This window comes from Suricata suricatta, chromosome 3, assembly GCF_006229205.1.
Source record: "Suricata suricatta isolate VVHF042 chromosome 3, meerkat_22Aug2017_6uvM2_HiC, whole genome shotgun sequence".
Lineage (NCBI taxonomy): Eukaryota > Metazoa > Chordata > Mammalia > Carnivora > Herpestidae > Suricata > Suricata suricatta.
This window is the reverse complement of record NC_043702.1, coordinates 29,436,192-29,455,872: the sequence shown is the minus strand read 5'-3', so window position 1 is coordinate 29,455,872 and position 19,681 is coordinate 29,436,192. Positions and strand designations below refer to the sequence as shown.

The following is a 19,681-nucleotide window of genomic DNA, read 5'->3' as shown; positions in this document are numbered from 1 at the left end:
GATGCCCGTGATAAATGCGGATGTCTTCTAAAAAAAAATCCCAGCTGCCCTGGGGTCACTTGACCTGCCTTTTTTTGTTTGGTTTTTTTTTTTTTTTTTTTTTTTGGACTGCATGTCGCAAACATCTTCTACTTCAGTGTAGTTCTATATGCTTGAGACTTGGAATGTAGCTGGAAATGAAAGTTTGTGCTTAGTACATGTTAGTGAGAGATTATTTTACAAAAGGAAGGAAGGAAGGAAGGAAGGAAGGAAGGAAGGGAGGGAGGGAGGGAGGGAGGGAAGGAGGGAGGCCAGCCTTACATCTTCACATCTCCCTTTCTCTGTTTACCTCTTCACTCAGACTTTGCTTCATACTTCACAGACAAGGTTCACAGGAAGTTACCAGGTGAAATCTCACTCAGATTTTATTTCCTCCATTCTAGAGACACCCATAAAGTTTCAATCCTTATCTTTCTTCATGTCAAAGAGGACAAGGTGTCCTGCCAAGACTAAGCCTCTACAAATCCAACACCTAGTAGACCTCATTTCCTGTTTGACAGAGCCGGAATCTTGACCTGATTCTTCTGTTTCCTTCTCCTTTTTAAAAATCATTCTTCCAATTTTTAGTGACCCTCCCAACCTCCTTCTCAAGATTCAGCCCAATAGCCCTCCTTCCACTAAATGCCAAAATAGGACGGAAGGATTTCTCGTGCGGTGCCTCACTTCACACGACTAAACCATTACGGTTGTTTTTGTTTCACCCTGTTTCGTGTAACCTTGACCTCATTCTTTATGTGCCTCCCTCAAAATTAGATAACAGAAATGAAGAGATTTCATTCGTGCTTGGCCTTTCCTGTAAATCTCATTTCCAAATTCACTCCAAATTAGGGTAAAGGCTAAGTGGAGTGGGAAAACAAGAGGAAGGGAGGAGACATTACACTCTGTGGAGGCAGTCCACTAAGACGGTGTGCAGCTCTGATTGCGTGCCCTTCTCAATCCATCCTGCTGCCCCAGAATCTCCATTTCTTCATTCAGGAGCATGTGCTCCTTTGGATGCCCTCCGTGATCCTGGACGGCCAGCGCCCTCTCCAGCAGGTGGCACACGCAGAGCATCTCCTCCAGGGCATTAGCTCTCCAGAGCAGCCTTCCCCACTCACCCTTTCCCCAGATTGTCAGCGGAAGGACTTCCGCTGACCATCTGCTACCGAGTTAGTCAGAGTGTATCTCCACTTATCCACAGGATTTCTCTCCCAAAGCTGCACAGTCGGTCCTATTGTTCATCATATGTCTGTTTTTCTCATTTCTTAGGGAAGTTTTGGTTTTTGTATTCTGTCAAATTTGAACGTGGATCCCAGATACTTCCTATCAACAAAATTCTTTAGTATTTTCCTTTCATACTTTCATGTCGTACAACTGTAGTCTAGAGACCAAGTAACAAAGACAAGTCTAGTAGACAGACCAAAGAGCCGAGGTGCCTGAAACCTGCATTTGGGTCACTTTGTCTATGACTTGCTTTTGTGATTTGGGCAAGTTTTAGCCCTTCCCTGCTTCAGTTTCCTTATCTGAAAAATGTGAATAAAAATGTTGATCTCCTTACTGAGTTCTTTGAGTTCTAGAGTTAATTTATGGAAAAATTCTCCAGGAAGGGTAGTTGTACCTACTGGTACTTCTGTTACATTTATTAGCAACAACATCATAACAGTACTAAGATTACACCTATGCCTTGTAGCGAAAACTTTCTACCCTTGTGTGAAATAGGTATAAGGCATGTCCCTAAACTGACTGTATTTTAAGCATTTTTTCCATTGAGGATGCCTGTTGAGGAGATGTGCTATGGTCCCCTCAAGTCCTTTCCTCCGCAGAGTGGCCACCCCAGTTTACTAGCTACCGTTGGCATCCCTAGTGTGTGAGATGCTTCTGGCTGAAGATGACTAGTACCTAGAAGTGATGTAGACTGGAGTGTGGGCTGCCTGTCCACATGTTGAGGTTCTGTGCTCTTTATAGAATGTGGTTTCCTGAAGATACTGGGTAAAAGTACTAATCATTCAGAGCCTGCGTGCAAAAGCTCAGCAGTCTCCTTTGTCATGCTTTTCTGCCAGAAGACATAGCAAATCGGCCTTTCATTGCACACCTCTGTGTTCTTCTGCAGACTAGCAACTTTGTGGTTGTGTTAGAGAAAAATAACATGAGTTTGTTTTTTTTTCTTCCAGCGCCATTCAACAGAGTTAGCAGTAAAATCTAGGAGACACATTATGGCTGTCAAACATGCAACATTTAAGCACGATGTCTCTCTGTGCCTGAAAATGCAAACCCTTGTTTCTAGTGATATGACCACTTCCTTCTGCTTCCAAACCCCCTTTCTTTGAGCCGATATGGTCCCTGCCAGAGAAAATGGAAGAATTGAGCTAGGTTAGCATGCTTGCCAAACATTTAGGTAAGAGACATTATACAAATGTCAAAATTATTGCAGCTTGGGACTCTGTGATTTCTAAAAAACACTTTCACACAGCTCATTATTGTTAGTATTCATGACTATCTGATAAGCTCCAGAACCTTTTTCTGCCATAGAAAATAAATCATTCCTAATGGCTGGTTTTTTTTTTTTTTAACTTGAACTTTTCCTGAAAAAGCCATACATCATCACCATACTTTTCTCTGTTTAGCACTGTTTTTCTTTCCTCTGTCTTAGGATGGTCGCCTGCGGACGAATGACCAGCTGATTGCTGTAAATGGGGAATCCCTTTTGGGAAAGTCCAACCACGAAGCAATGGAGACACTGAGGCGATCAATGTCCATGGAGGGAAACATTCGAGGGATGATCCAATTGGTGATTCTGCGGAGGCCAGAGAGACCAATGGAGGTGATGCATATCTTTAGTTCCCTCTGCAGATGACCCAAAGGGCCCCTAGGATATGCAAACTTCCATCACTAGTATCATACTGATTCGGAAATTGGAAAATCCTGCCCCCGAAGGGCTCTGATGGATTTATGTGTGGTTGTATATAACTAGAAGGTATAGAAATGTGCGTATAAGGTAATTTATCAAATGTAACAGGTCTATATTTTCTAGTCTTTTCCTCCCCTGCAATTTCTAGAGCTTTGGACTTTATGAATAAGGCTTTATCATATTATAAACTATTAAACTTTATAACATCTTTATATACTTTTTGATTGAGATGCTAATAGTGACCGTACTTTAGAAAGTTCCTGATCAGATGTATACAGTGCTTAATATGAAGATTGTTACAATACAGTCAGCTCTGTATATTTGCCTCCATAATGTGCACATGGATAATATAGACCTGGGACTTAACTAATTTAAAATTTGGTCTATTGAGCAAGCTGCTTGCTTCATAGTATTAAATAAATGTTTTTAATTAAATAAGTATTTTTGCAATATTTTATCATGATTTTTCTCTGGATTTTTTAATATAAAAAATACGTTTACCTAGACATGCAGTGTAACCATAAAATATTCTTGAATGCGAATATCCCTAAACATTTCATTTATGTACAGTTATAATATATAGGTATTATATAATTATTAAATTATACAATTAGGATAGTATGTTTATAATAAATATAACATATTTCTAAAACATTATTTTCTCTAATATATTAAAAATAATTATTAAATACTCCTGCAATATATTTGAAGAAAAGATAAGGAGAAAACAGTTGATCATAGTTAAGAGTTAAGAAAAACATAAATCAAACAAATATTCTCATAGGACAAATAATATTTGTGTAATGCAGTAATACACAAAGTGAACATAGAATACTATTAACACACTAATTTAAAATATTAGTTTTAATAATAAGTACAACTTAAAAAACAGAAAGGACTTTTCAAATTAAGTAATAGTGGAAGGTAGTTGAAGCTCATAGCATTTGGGCTCTAAAGTTGTGGATGACTTGAGTCAAAATCCCAGATTGTCCATTTTCTGGAGATGTGAAGCCATACCTAGTTGAGTGCTGAGTACTTACAGATGATAGATACTGTTGTCTGTTTTATCCCTTAATGTTTTCTCATTTCCCAGCACACAGTAGACACTTAATAAATATTGTTGAATGAATGAATAAAAGATGCATCTGAGACCTGCTTTATCTGAGGGGGTCAGCTGAAGTAGTAAACTCATAAACTATATCTCACTTTGTTATATTATCAGCTATTGGAAGAGAGTAACTGTACCTTTTTACTCTTCTGTACATAACCTTGTAAATGTTAAATAAATGTAAATTGGCCAATTACTGGAGACTATATATAATGAGCCAACTCGTTTTCAACATTTGTGTCTGCTTAAGTGACACAGGCTTCCATGAATATTTAATGGATTTTACTTATGTACATAGTTATAAAACCCTTATCTATTGCTTCCATCCATGACGGAATTGACTCCTTTCTGGTTTAATTTGATTCTTACTCTAGAGCCTTGGGATTCATGGTACCCAGTTGTCAGGGATGGGTCTAAAGGATGGTCTGTCGGGTCCCTAAGCTACCCCTGCTGTGTATCTGTATATTACATCTCCCTTTAGATTTCTTGGAACAGAGATACTTCAACTAAGAGAAAAGCCTGGAAGGTGCTACTGTAGAGTACCATACCTCTGCAAATAGCAAAAGTTAAGTAAAAAAGAAAAGAAAGAAAAAATGTATATGGTTGTTAGGAGTTGTGTCCCTGACCTCTCACCTTCCCTGATTCCATGTCTTCCTCTAAAGCAGGTGTGTGCCTAGTAGGTAAGCGTTCTCTATTTTGGCTCATCTAATTGAGACCTTTTAGCATTTGCATTCTCCTTTATGGCTTGTATTTCCATGTTAATTCTCACACTCTGGAGTAGGTTGACAATTATTCCATCAGAAGAAAGAACTGTATTTTTAGTTTGTTGCCCATCCTCAGAAGTGTCTTATTAATAAGTTCACTAGGAAATTAATTGGGAATTAAGAAATGGGACAAAAAGCAATTTTTACGAGGACATTTAAACAAGAGCCCTTTTTAGTTTCCCTCATATTTACATGCTTTCCATGGGGAACGTACAGGCACTTGATTCTCTTAGCTACCAGGAATCTCTGTGGTACCCATGAAGATTAAAGAGTATTTTTTCTTATAAAGACAGCATCCTCTAATGTACAACTAATCTTTATTAAATTTGAAAAAAAAAAAGTCTGCAGCTATTTGATCTCCCAGCTCTGCGTTTTCCTGTGTCACAACATTTGTTGTGCACTCGTGTTTTTGGTATATTCTCCCGTGAGCAGCAATCACCCTCAGGTACAATAAACCAATAAACCATCATAACCTAGAAAAAGGTCTCAGCACCGCTCATACATGCAGGCAAATCAATTAGTTAGATTTGGCAAGATTACCAAAATGGTTACTTGAACATTATATTGATATAAAAAAAATGAAGAAGCTACTTACGAAAAGTCAAAATATATAGTTGTTGGAGTATTTTCCCACATTACCCAGATGCACAAGATACGTAAACAGTTTTGATGAGGACCTCGTGAAGAATACATAATGAGTCCTTGATTGAATCAAAATCATTTGAAACAGAAACATGTTTTTCAAAGGATGAGCTTGAGGTTCAATTGTAATTCTATTTGAGCCTAGAGACTTGGTATTAAAAAATGGGTTATGACCTGTTTTTTTTTTCCTCTTTCCCAAAACATTTCCCTCCCCGCTACAAGCTCATCTTGGTAGAAGGAGAATATGTTTAAAAATCCATTATATTTTTTATTGGCTCAGACACTAATGGAGGGCTCCGAGACAGCTCTATTTTACAGGCTGAATACTTTAATTAGGCTGGTTACCGATCAGTTGTTGGGATATTGATTGTGTCATTTATCAAAGAGCTGGGGAAGCAGAATTGTTGTTGTTGTTGTTGTTGTTGTTGTTAAAGCACAAGGCTGTGTGAAGTAAACCCTAGCCCTCCTGCCTGCCTGGCCTCCAGCTTTAATTCAGGAGTCTGCTGAGTTTGGGTTGACTAGCATAACAGAGGCAGAGGGTAACCCTGGATGTGGGGGAAATGTTATGAGCCTTGACAAAAAGCTAACAGAGCTTCAGCAGCTGAAAACATTTTAATTATTAAGAATGCATAAATTGAATGCTTTAAATATTTTGTTTAGGATACCGAGTTTTTGTAACTGAGAGGAAAGTATAAACAATTGCTTGGGCCAGATGCTTTGCTCAGAAGGAAAGACCTCGGGGGTAGAAGGGGGGATCAGATCTGTGTTTCTGTTTGGGCAAGTTTGTCTCACAGACGGTCAAGGGCACATCCATGAGATGGCTTCCACATGACTTCCTTGTGTTAGGAAGGCACATATATGAGCAAGAGCAGAACTTCGTTCTCTGTGCCTCAATCCTCTTGAACAGACAGCTAGAGCTCTTTACACCTGGTCCCTTTCTACTGGCTCCTCACACCTGTGTCATATGGCTTGTGGGCGTTTTAAGGACCCTGAATTTGTTTTTAGGACATCAAAATCAAAATAGGAGGGAAAAATATCAAAAAGGGGAGGGGGGAATGCTCAAGACGGCTACTGTCTGGCATTGGCACAGGGTTTGTTTTAACTTCTGGCCAAAAGACCTAGTGTCTGCAGTGGGACACACGCATGGCATTTCAGTGGCGAGCCTGCTTAGGTTCTGACTTGTCCTAGAGCATATGCACTTAGTCACTGAGGGAGAGAGTGAGGAACCAGCTGGTTGGCAGAGAAACACCCTTGGCATGACTGTGTTGTTGTGTTGACACTGCCACGAGCTGTACTCCCAGATGGAAGAAAATTTGAAAGAAGCTGGTTGTAAGTGGGGGGAAAGAATAATACAGTTAATCCTCTTCTGTGTTGGCTATGAGTACTCCTAATCCTTAGCACCACATTGTCAGTATAGTTGTTATTTCATATGCAAATATGTTTTATTAACTGATAGGGCCATTTTGATTTTTCAGTCGAGTATTTCAGTTCAACATCCTTTTGGATGATTGTTCATAAATTGATTGTTGTCCTACTTCGCTTTCATTGACCAAGTTGGAACATATTTAAAAAACAAATGTAATTTTTATTTTCATCTCTCAGGACTCTGCAGAGTGTGGGGCATTTTCTAAGCCATGCTTTGAGAATTGTCAAAACACTCTAGCCACCTCCAGGAGAAATGATAATAGTTCACTGCATCCATTTGGCACTTACAGTTCACAAGACAAACAGAAAGGTAAGAGTCTTTCCACTTCCATGTACTACAAATGGTGTGAGAAAACACAAGACTATCTTTTTTATTTAAAAAAAAAAAAGGGACAAAGGGGAGTTAATTAGAGTAAGTGCAGACTTGGTTACCCTGAGTCATGAACACCGAGCGATGGCGGGTAGGGGAGCTGACTCAGAAGTTGTGAAGCAGATTCCTGGCATGGCCTCCAGTCTAAGTGACAGTTTCTGTGCTTGCTGCCCCAAACACGGAGGATTATGTATAAAACAAACCATGCCTGGAGAAAAAAAATGGCAAAGTGTTAGGTTTTTTTTTCAACAATCTTTTGATAGAAGAAGTTACATAATATAAATAACTACTAAACTTAAAAAAAATGTTTGAACTGGTATTAAACCATCAAATAGTCACACCATGATTCACAGATTTATGCTGGATTCTAAGAAGAGTGTGGTAAATACCATAACTGACACCATTTTGTAACAGTTGGAATGTTCTTATTATTCCCTCTCTACATTGTCTTCTCCTTATAAGGTTGTACTAGTAGACCTCTAGGTATAAAACATTTGGACTTTGTTTATTTTTGGTTTGAGAGAGAGGGGAGAGAGTGTGTGCAGGTGAGTGGGGGAGGGGCAGAAAGAGAGAGAGAGAATCTTTTTTTTTTAATGTTTTTAATGTTTTATTTATTTTTGATACAGAGAGAGAGCATGAGAGGGGGAGGGGCAGACAGAGAAGGAGACACAGAACCGGAAGCAGGCTCCAGGCACTGAGCTAGTTGTCAGCACAGAGCCTGATGCGGGGCTTGAACCCACTAACGTGAGATCTGACCTGAGCCGAAGTCGGAGGCTTAACCAACTGAGCCACCCAGGTACCCCGAGAGAGAGAATCTTAAGTAGGCTCCATGCCATTGCAGAGCCCCATCTCAGGGCTCCATCTCACAATGGTGAGATCATGACCTGAGTTGAAATCAAGAGTTAGACTCTTAACCTACTGAGCCACCCAGGTGTCCCTGGACTTTTCTTTGTTTTTAAAAAATTATACTTTAGGTCACCAAGAAAAAAGTTTTTTTTAATGTTCTTGCATCTCCTTTCTTTTTAATAACATTAAGTTTTTGGTATTACAAAGGCAATACATATTCATTATAGAAAATTTGGGGAACAGCAATAAAAAGAAAATTTAATATTATTCATACTTCTAACTAACAGATACTAATCGATACCATTTTTGAATCTATATTTCAATTCTTTCCTTCATGCAAATATGCATATATAAAATTAAATGAAAATGAAATATATTGAAATATATATAATGTTTAGGAAATTGCTCTTTTGATTAGTAACACATTATGATCATCTCACTCTGTTGAATATTTTACAGCATCACGTTCAGTGGTTGTACAGTAATCTATCGAATGGAGGTACTGTTTAAGTAATCAATCTCTTACTTCATCTAAGATGTAACCCAAATTTAACTACATGAAAACAATTTCTGAACTCTGAGAACTCCATCAGAACAGGCTTGTACATCTCCGATTCCTCTAGAATTGTTTCATCAGAATAAGACATTGGTTTTTCCTCTGACTTCCTCCATTTTAGTGAAAGTTGCAGCAACAGCTGTGACCATTTATTAAGCGTTTACTGTCTGTTGTAATCTGTGTCAAGCAATTTACATGCACATTGGAAGTGGGTAATACTATTATTATAACAATTATACTCACTTTACAGATGAAGAAATAGAAAGAAAGTAAACAAGTTAGCCAAGACTACATACTTGATTCATGGAGATCCTGGATTCAGTGCTTATCGATCAGATTCAAGTTTATTCTCTGACCCCCGACACGGACCCTGTCTTACATTGGTCTCTCGAAATTCTTGAAGTCCTTTCACCTGATAGCAAAAATGTCCATTAAAATCTCACTTGGCTTTGTGTCCGATAAACAAATACTCAGTATGTCTTTCCTCATCTTCTTTAAGAAATTAAAATTTGTCTTGACAAAGTGAGATCTCTTCCTGAGACCTTAAATCACAGTAGCAGAAGAATCTGGGGAAGAAACAGCAAGTTTTCCACAGACCAGCACAGCTTTCTCTCTACCATGCCCATATAATGATCGAGAACATTACCATCTGTATTAAAGTATCTAGCCTTTACATAATTTGATTGACATTTAATTCTCAAGCAACATGTGATAAGTGACAATCCAAGTTCAGAGTTTTATTCTTAATTACACCGGTGACATCCAAGGGAATATTGGCACATTATCTCCCATCATGTTTCTTTTTTTTTTTTTTTTTAGATTTTATTATGTAAGAAATCTGTATGCCCAGCACAGAGCTTGAAGTCACAATCTCAAGTATAAGAGTCTCATGCCCCACCAACTAAGCTAGCCACGCGCCCCTCATTTTTAATAGTTATAAAATATTGATGCTGAAGTGATAATTACACAGAGTATTTTCAGAGGACATTGAGATACCCAAGGAAATGCAATAGTACCTCCAGAAGGTATAATAAAGGCCAAAATAATGAAACTATAGAACTAGTTCAGTATAAGGATACACCCAGAAAAAATTTTTTTGAATATTTATTATTGAGAGAGAGAGAGAGCAGGGGAGGGACAGAGAGAGAGGGACACAGAATCTGAAGCGGACTCCAGGCTCTGAGCTGTCAGCACAGAGCCCGACATGGGGCTCGAGCTCACAAACCATGAGATCATGACCTGAGCCATCCAGGTGCCCCCAGGGAAAAAAATTTTAAATAATAAAGTCTAGTCAACGAACTTGCTAAAAATAAAATGGCTTACTATGAAACTTCAATAGAATGTTTTGTATTTCCACTGAACAATTAGAGTCCTTTGGGTACAAGTGGCTATAGACTATTACTGCGAGTCCTATTCTCTTCCTTTTGACACATGCTTCCAGGTAGAACACCTTTCTACACCAGTGGAAACCGCACAGGTCAGCCACCTCCGGGTTCCTGCTCCACTTCCTGCCCCCATGTCAGTTTTCCAAGCGGACAAAAAAAATCCAGTTCTTTCAAGAAGTGACTGCACTGAATATTACTTTTTTAAAGCAGTACAAACCTATTGCTATTTCCTTGGGGATCTGTTATACAATACTCAGTTAAAGATTTAGGCCAATCAAGGCATGGACTCATCACATTTTAATTGTAAGAGGCCAGTAGAGGAAATTCTCTTATTTTTAGGTAAGCCTGTTGGCATATATGTATATATGTAAATATGTGTGTACATATATATATGTGTATGTATAAATATATACATATGTGTGTTTATATATATACATACACACTAGAATTTATAAACATGGTGCTATAGAATATCATGATCATCTCTTTGTAATATGAAAGAAAAATTAAAATTTTGAGACTCTTTGAGAGTTTCTGAGTTTCCGATGCATCTGATGTAGCAGCAGGCCACTAAGGCTCATGAAACCTAGTGTTTTAAGGAGCCGCTTTAGAAAAACAAGATTGAGTTAACAAAACGTAAAGTCTAATGAGGAAAGGAACTGTTACAGCCAAAACATTAACTTTTTTCTTCTCTTTTTCCTTTCCTTTGTATATTTAAAAATTCAATGTTGATATGCTGTGTTCCATCTATTTTTGTAATAATAGTACATACCACCCACAGTTCCATGGTTATTTTATACACACACACACACACACACACACACACACACACACACACACATTCCTGTCAAGCTGTTATATGGAAAAGGCATTTTTGGAACTAACATTTGTAGAAATTGTAACACCGGAAAATTCACATTTGTGTTGAAGAATTGCTAGCAATGCCTGCACTAGAATAAATGTGGTGCTCTAAGGTGGGAATCAGAATGGGGGCTCTGTTCCAAAGGTTTACTATAAAATCCTATGAAGCATTTGAATGATAATAACATGAACTACCAACACTGTTTTCTGAAGCATTTTGCTGGCAGATCACACCCTGTCCAAGGAATAGTCAAGTAGTAGTAATAAGCACCATTTGCCTCTGGTTTGCTGTTACCTCTCCTTCCATTGCTCTGGTCTCCCCTGTTGTATTCTACTCCTGCTTCCCTTCACCTTTCAGCTCAAGTGCACTCCAGTTCCATGCGTGAGTCACGCATTGACCCAAGTCTGCCCAGGACCCAAAGGCTCCCATAGACCTTCCATCCCCACCCCAAACCAAGCCCTTTGGTTGTGTATCCTGTCTCACTGGGCCCATGTTACCTAAGGTCCTTTGAGGAAACACATAATGTATAATTATTCCTCAAGTGTCTTCTCTGGGGAACGAGCATGTGTCCACCCTTCTATAGCACAGAAGGTGCTACCTCTGGAGTGATGATCAGAAATTTAATTACACTTTTCAATTTGCCTTATGTTTATTGGATACTTCCATTGTGCAGGATATACTATCAGGGATGCAAAGGTGAATACGATGCTGTTATAGCCCTCAAGAATAGGTTTAAAATATTTTTTTTTAATTGTAAAGAAATCTAAAGCAGGGCTCATCAATGACCAGATAGTAAATATGTTAGGCTTTGCAGGCCAAGAGATCTCTGTTTCAGCTCTTCTGATCTGCTACTCTAGTGCAAAGGCAGCCATGGACAGTACGCAAATGAGTGAGCATGACTGTTCAATGAAACTTTATGTTCAAAACCAGATGGCGGGCTTGCTTTGGACCAGGGCCATAGCTTGCTGAGTCCTTGTCTAAACTTGCAATCTCTTTTACTCTTCTTTTCTGATTTGGCCCTAGCAGGGTGTGATCTGTAAAACAAGTAACAACCATGAGAAATGATGATTAAAATCAGGGCTATTGGGTCATGAATGAAGTGGTTTCTAGAGGGTGCACAGGCAACATTCACAGCCAGAAAGCTAGGATGACTATCAAGACTTAAACTTGTACGTGTGATGAAATCCAGAAATATTTTTTTGGAGAAAATAATTCCAGGTTTTCACATTGCTATAGGGTTCATAGAGGTGGTTGGGCCAAGAGGAAAAAAAATTCCTTGTAGCCTCTGAATAATTTTTAAAAATGTACCTAGGCTAAAGGGTCAACAAAGAAGGTGTTTACCCCTCTACCTACAGCTACTTTGTTTTTTACATTTTTTAATGTTTATTTATTTTTGAGACACAGAGACAGAGCACAAGCAGGGAAAGGGCAGAGAGAGAAGGAGATACAGAATCCAAAGCAGGCTCCAGGCTCTGAGCTGTCAGCACAGAGCCTGACACAGGACTTGAATCCACGAACCATGAGATCATGACCTGAGCCGAAGTCAGACACTTAACTGACTTAACCCCACCTAGGGGCCCCACTAGTTTAAAAATAAATGATTGTTCATGTGAATAAAATAAAAGTTAAAGGTAATGATTGTAACAAAACTTGAAGAAGCCAGAGAAGATGCTAAAGAAGAGGAGGGAGAGGAGGAGGACAAGGAGGAGTTTCTCTATGGTCCAGTAAGAGAAAGATACATGGGTGATAGAGAGATAGCTCACTGCAAAATCAGCATGTGATAAATGTTATAAGTGGAATTATTTCAATAATAATAATAATAGTAATAATATAATTATAATAGATTAGATAAATCCATTGCCAATGGACAAAGGCAGTGGAAGTATGTTTCTTGTCTTATCCAGCGAGGCAGAAGGATGGAGGCCACCCTCTCTGCAGTGACTGAGGGTCCTGGGTTCCTTTCATTGGCAGCTGGGCCGTTTTCTAGAGCCTCAGTTACTCCTTCTTGCAGTTGGTAGACAGGAAAGGTGGAGAGAGTGGACTCTTTCTTAACCGTTGAGACTGGGGATGATGATGGCCAGACGAATTCACATTCTATTGGAAAGAACTAGTCTAGGGACAGAGAAGTTGGGAAATGAGGTTTGCATGTGCAGGAAGAAAGAAATGAGGTCTGCATGTGTACACAGATGTGAGCACAAGTATTCTCTGTCATTATTCTAAAAGTATTGACAGATCCTAGAGAAATAGTCAAAGTTTCATAGAGGTGATGATATGTGAGGTGGGCCTTGAGAGAAGGGTAAGACTTTGATGGATGGGAGCGGATTTTCAATTATGTAAGCAAACACACTGAGGCAGGAAAGCCCGGGCTTGTGGTTGGGGACCAGTAGGTAGTCTTGGGTAGCTAATGTGTCATAGGAGATGAAGTTGCCCGTGAAGGGTACAGACTACTGTGTGCAACTGAGAGGTTTCTGAGAGGGCAAGTTACATGATCACAGCAATATTTATCACCAGTACGAAAGATGGGCTAAGAAGTTGAGGGTAGAGAGATTACATCTAGTGGAAAATGTTGTCCCAATGTGTCCCTTGTCCCCAGTTGAGAATGTATTCCTTTTGTTCTGTTCTGTTCCTCTCAGTAAGCCTTTGGCTGCCTGACTGCCGCCATATTACCAAGTCACTAGATCACTTGGGAGGGGGGCAGTGCAGGGGGACAGTGCTGGCTGCCTTTGCTCACCATGCTTCTATACCTTGGTCACCCTGCCTGTCGGATCTTCTGCTTCAAGTCTCCTACCCAGGCACATGTTGGCACTGCTAGAATTACCTCCATTTCATACTAGTCCCTGGGGCAGAGTTTGGATCAGGTTCTCCTTAGAAACAGAACCAATGAGAGGTATATGCATGTATACAAATATATAATATAACAACAGATAATATAATGTAAAAATATACATAACACACAGTGATATGCAGTAATACATATCATATAATCTACATAATAACATATATTAACTAGTATAATGAGATTGATTATAAAGGATTGGCTTACATGATTATGGAGCCTGGCAAGCCCCAATATTTGCAAGGTGAATGAGCGATCTGGAGACCACAGAGTGACAATAGCATAGTCCTGGTCTAAAAACGAGCAGACTCATGACCCAGGAAGAGTCAGTAATTCTTTTTGAGTCCAAGGACAGAAAAATGCCAGTGTCTCAGTTTGAAAAGAGTCAGGCAGGAAGAATTCTCTTCTCAGAGGAGGATGGTCAGAATTTTGGTTCTATCCAGACCTTCAGCTGATTAGATGAGTTTCACCCACATTACGGGGGACTCTTTACTTTGCCTACTGATTTAAATGTTAATCTCACCCCAAAAGAACCTCCTAGAAACACACAGAATAAAGAATGTTGAGATATCTGGGTACCCTGGACCCAGTTACCAGTCAAGTTAACACATAAAAGTAACCCTCCCATCTGGCATGTGGGCAAATCAAGCAGATTCTGTTACCAGCAGCCTTTTGTAGGGACAAAGACACTTTTCTCTTGTTCCAGCAATCAAGGACAAATAGGAACCACCTTTTACCAAGTCTCTTACTATAATAGGTAGGCAGTAGAGTTTAGGACATACAGAATAATAATCTTTTTGTTGCTTATTAGCACTTTGCATTTATAATTCTCTTTGAATATGCACCATCCTATACAATCCTTATACTCCTCTAATGAAGCTATTCTTATCCCCACTTTATAGACTTAAAAAATGGGGCTTAGAGAAGTGAAGTTGGTGAGCCAAGTTCACACAGTAGTGGGAGCCATGACTGGAAACATGGCGGCCTTGCTGCACAGATATTTTTGCTTGCCCAAGACACTCTATCATGCTTTTCACACATGAGTTGATGTTGGTAATAATGATGAGTATTATATGACGTAATGAGCATAAAACTTAGCACGATGTTTTATACACAATAGGGTCCCAAGAAACTTGCTTGTTATAAGTTATAGTAATATTCAGGATACAGGTCTAATTTTTCCAGAGTAGAGTAGATTGGAAAAGTATACATCTTGAGCAGGGGAGAAAACTAGGTCTGACCCTAGTTTTTTGCTTCCAAGGCCTCAAACCCATGTATTTCCACTGTGGCACATATGCAAAAAGAGTATTTTTTCCCCTCTACCATCTCTAAATGGTGAGTAGATACATAGTATCTCATGGTTTTTTTTAAGTACTTTTTCACTCAGGCTCATACCTAAATCTCCATATGATCCAGAGTAGTCACTAGAGAGTCTTGTTTACAAAACCCTGAAGGCATGAAAGAGATGGCTTTGTTAATCTTCCACAGAACACAAGTCATGAGCGACTGTCAGCCTTTTCTGTGTGGGAAAAGATATTCAAGATGCGTGGTCTTGACTTGCCGTGGGTTGCCAGCAGGTCACCAGTGTGAAAACCCATTAGCAGGCTTAGATTTCCTCACACAGGCTGCATGAGCTCTCGTACAAATCCTTCGCTTCTGTAGGACTTATTTATTTCAAGGTTGGCTTATGTGTTGGCAAAAATTGCATCTGTGAGATGGACTGAAACAAAACCAGGCGCTGAACCGTTCTGCCTCCAGTTTACAGCTTCATTGGTTCATTGTTTTTTAGAGCTATTGCTTCCCAGTGACGGATGGGCCGAGCATGACGTACCGCCTTCACCACCACCACATCCCGTTCTGGAATTGGGCACTGAAGAGTACAGCCACAGGTATTGATAGAATGATATATCGTAAATGTTCCTCGTTACGGTGTTTCTGGGAAAACCCAGTCACCTTATTTTAACTCTATTTCTTTCCAGAATGGAAATCTCAGAGTATCTGTAATTCCTTTTCAGCGAAAGCTTCTCATAGCTGAAATTAATAGCTTAGAGTGTTAAAATTTGGCTTCCTGGAATTTAAATTTCATCATATATTATAAAATATTCAAGGAAATTGTAGAACTTTCTTTTATTACGTTGAAAAACCAGAGAGCTCAAAAGGTTATATGGGAAGGTATAAAACAAAACTGACATAAAGCTTAGTTTTTGTTGTTGTTGTTTTTTCTTCATTTGTAATTGGCAAACCCTAGAGGTATTTTAAAAATAAATGTTCCAAGAAAGTTAATGGAATCTAAAAATTAAAGCAACACCATATATAATCTAAAATATTGAAAAGAGTACCCAATATTATATCCACTCTGTAATAGAAACCAAGAAAATCGATAATTTTTAGGATCTCCCAAGCATGAGAGAGAGAGATTTACTAAGTATACACACCATCTGACTAGTGGAATTCATAGATTTTGTTCTTCTGATGAGTTTTAAAAATCATTAACTTGTCCCTTTGCTATTTTCTGTATTTATTATGGCTGTTAAAAACTGTGTATTTTATTCCATTCTATGTCCCTTGATAATCCTGTGAAATTTTTTCATTTTTCTTGCAGCAATGCTGGTGTCATTCCTACTATACTTTTTATTACGATCTGCTAAAAATAACCCAACACAAAAAGAGTATAGCTAACTCTATTAGCTGGAAGCTCACCTATATTTAGCCATCTCTGATTCCTATGTTTTTGAAGTCAGCTATCTGACTCAAATACAGTTTCACCAACTGATCTGAAAATTGTACTAATGTTCTAGATCAGTTTTCTAGGGCTTTCTTGAAAGAAAATCTGGACATATTTAATTGTGTTCATTCATTTCCATTGCCTGCCTCAATTCTAAATCAAAAATGACAGTTTGCTGTCATTAAAAAAATACTTAAAAATAATTCCTTTCCTTCTACTTTACTATTTATCCTGTGCATATGTGAAAAACTGTTAGGATAATGCAAAGATAAATCAGATATGGACTCTACCCTCAAGAAGATGGTAGGCCAGTAGGTAAAAACGACAACTAGTGCACAAAGTACAAAGTGATATTTACCAGAAGGAAAGAAATGCCCTGGAGATCCAAGGCAGAGGAGAATGCTTCCAAATAGAGGAATCAATGGAAAATGTTATGGAAAAAGATTTCAGCTAAACCCTAAAATATGAATCAGAGGCAGACAGGAGAAAAGCCAGGAAGGAAGGGAATTTCAGAGAGAGGAAAGGGTAGAAGGAACAGCATGGAAGCTGGGAAAGGAAGTTGGTTTGTGAATCTTGTATCCTGACTGACTGGCCAGATGATAGAGCTCAGAGGGCAGGGATAAGGGATGCAGATACTAGTTCATTAGATTCTAAAGCTTTATTGCAAGGTTTCAGCAGACATCATGGTAAGACCTGGGTCCTCGTTGTGTACAAAATGCATTAGGTAAGTGGAGAAAGATTCATACCCACTGGAAGCCAGAGACTGCGCGTTTTCTAGGGCAGTAGCAGTGAAAGGTACTAAGCAACAGTGCTGGAGAGGGGAGGGAGAAGTTTTCAGATGAGAACCCTCTTCAGGTGAGAGAGGGCATCAGAGATATTGCAGAGATGCCATTATTGGGAAATGACATCTCCCTTTTTGGCTGCTTCAGTGTTTCCACAGATTTCTTCTGTTGGGGAGGGGGAGGGGTGGTGACAATATGAAGTTAAGTGAGTTCAGTTGTGGACGGGGAAAGCCATAAAAGAGGATCCTGGGGACTGGCAAGAGAAGAGAGGGCTTGCATGGCTCAAGAGGAAGGGGCAGAGCCAAAGACATTTTTGAGATGGAAGGAACAAAGGTAAAGCTCTGAAACTCTTCCCCAGGGATCTGGTGACCTGCAGCATCCTGCAAGCTGATGTGTTGCCTAGGTGACCGGTGGCAGCAGGGGGGTTTTGGCTGTGTGGTTTTGGATGGAGGAAAGGTTGGAAGGGAGCCAGAACAGTTGAGCAAGGGAGGCTGCCCTTGCGTTCAAAAAAAAAGTTAAAAGCCCTCTAAAAGGGAAAAGTGATGCTTTAGGGATACAGCCAGTCTTGCGAAACAGAACACGACTATTGCATGAGAAGTGAGACACAAATGTGATCCACCTTAATGCCTGTGTCTTGAACCAAAGTGACATCGGGAATTTACTGAACTTGTAGTATTATGTCATCAATTATTGGACAAAACTTTAGAATATGTGTGTCTAAATAAAAAATAAATGTAAAGGAAGTATATTTTCTGCTGTGATATCTCAGGGAGGGTTTAAGGCAAATTAATAACAGATTATATTGAATTTAATTAACAGTTTCAACACCATTTGATTATTCCCTGTATGTTTGTATTTTTTCTCTCCCTGTTCTCTCTGGGCTCTCCATCTCTGGCTCTCCCTCCCCTCCCTTCCCTCCTTCCTTTCTCCTTTCCGTCTTTCCTTCCTTCATCTACTCTCACTCATAGTAGCCAGTTGTTGAAGCCTATTCATGGACGCCTGAGACTTCAGGGGATTTTTTTCTTTGCCATTACCGCTCAGATTTTCTTCCCCTTCCTTTTTATTTCTGACAGGTCTCCTTGCACATTCATGGCTGGGTCTATGTGTCTTTTCCATTCCCGATTTGTCACCATACTCAGGACACCAGCATATGTTTCATGCTGCCTTTATTTATTCATTATGCAGCATAATTTGACATTGAGTATCATTTCTATTTGATAGATTCCCTGGTTGTTCATGCTGAAAACATGGCCTTTATTTAAAACATGTCTTTGGCCTGCTGTCAACTTGCAGCTTCCCACAGCCTCCACCACAGCCACTCAGCCGCAAGCACATGCTACCTTTCTTCCAAACTAGAACATGTCATATTTTATAGTTAGTTGCTGGGTCACCCCTTCCCTCCAAAAACTTTCAATATGTAGCATAAAATTACAAATAGTTTCATTGGTCTCACTTACATGTCCAAAATATTTTCACATTAACTAATTCAATACTTTACTTCACTATGTGCACTATATGCTCACATTGGCTCTAATCCTGTAATTTCTCATATTACACTTACATTCCTACTTAAATATCAGCCTCATTTTGCCTTATTTCTTATTCCGTACCATGGCAAAGTGGGCCCTTCTGCCGAAGGTTCCAAAATGTACACTTGATCCCATTCAAAGCAGTGACAGCAGATGTTTGAATCACTATGATCAATTTAATGGGTATATTGAGGTATGTGTAGTGTGTATACATACACACATGTGAACATTTGTTACATTCATTTATAGAAAGCAGCTTTTATTTCTTTGATCAGCCTTCATTATATATAAACATTTGTATCAGAAAATTCCCTTTAGTTAGATTCTTACCTGATGTTGCCGCATCAAGTGGCATTCCCACCTTGCTTTTTAAAAAGGGGTTAAAAATCGTTTCCCAAGAGTCTCAAAAAATTTGAATTCTTGTATTAATATGTCAATAAATACCTAGGTTGGTAAAGTAAGACAGTAAAGCAGGTTACCCAGTCTCCCTGGAGCAGAGCACTTTAAATGCAGTGTCACCTAAGTTTTAATGAGAAATATTCATGTTGGTCCTAAACCACCTCCCTAATGGCTTTCATTGTGACCTAGGGCATCTGTTTGGGTTAACTCTTTGATTTCCTTGTAGTTTGTGGTATGTATCACTCTACTGAAACAAAGAGCTGACCTAAAATGCCAGCAGCATAAGAGACTGAGTGAATCTGCACAAAAAGGGAACATTTGATTGCCATGGCATCACCATCAGCTGCCCTTGGGCCCCAGGTTGGCCACCATTTTAGCCAAAGCTTCCATGGCTCTGAGAAAGGCAATATTAAGAAACCACAGTGCTGGTGCTCACTTTCGCACTGGCCAGCTGTGTGACCTTGGAATACCAACCTCCTCTTTGGGCTTTGGTGTCTTATCTACAAGAGTTAGATGAGGTGACCTT

The 19,681-nt window shown here is 39.2% G+C and overlaps 1 protein-coding gene and 1 long non-coding RNA gene across 2 annotated transcripts in view; one reads left to right on the top strand and one right to left on the bottom strand.

Moving 5' to 3' along the window:
* PARD3B (par-3 family cell polarity regulator beta) overlaps nucleotides 1-19,681 on the top strand; it is a 1,000,837-nt gene that overhangs the window by 597,893 nt on the left and 383,263 nt on the right. The window contains exons 12-14 of the mRNA XM_029934009.1: nucleotides 2,669-2,839; nucleotides 7,043-7,175; nucleotides 15,510-15,609. Coding sequence (XP_029789869.1) covers nucleotides 2,669-2,839; nucleotides 7,043-7,175; nucleotides 15,510-15,609 — 404 coding nt within the window. The remainder of the gene's footprint in view (nucleotides 1-2,668; nucleotides 2,840-7,042; nucleotides 7,176-15,509; nucleotides 15,610-19,681) is intronic.
* On the bottom strand, nucleotides 7,260-19,270 carry LOC115287506. The gene is made up of 3 exons (XR_003906518.1): nucleotides 19,087-19,270; nucleotides 8,934-9,049; nucleotides 7,260-7,443 (listed from the first exon to the last, which is right to left on the bottom strand). It is a non-coding gene; the product is annotated as an uncharacterized LOC115287506 (long non-coding RNA).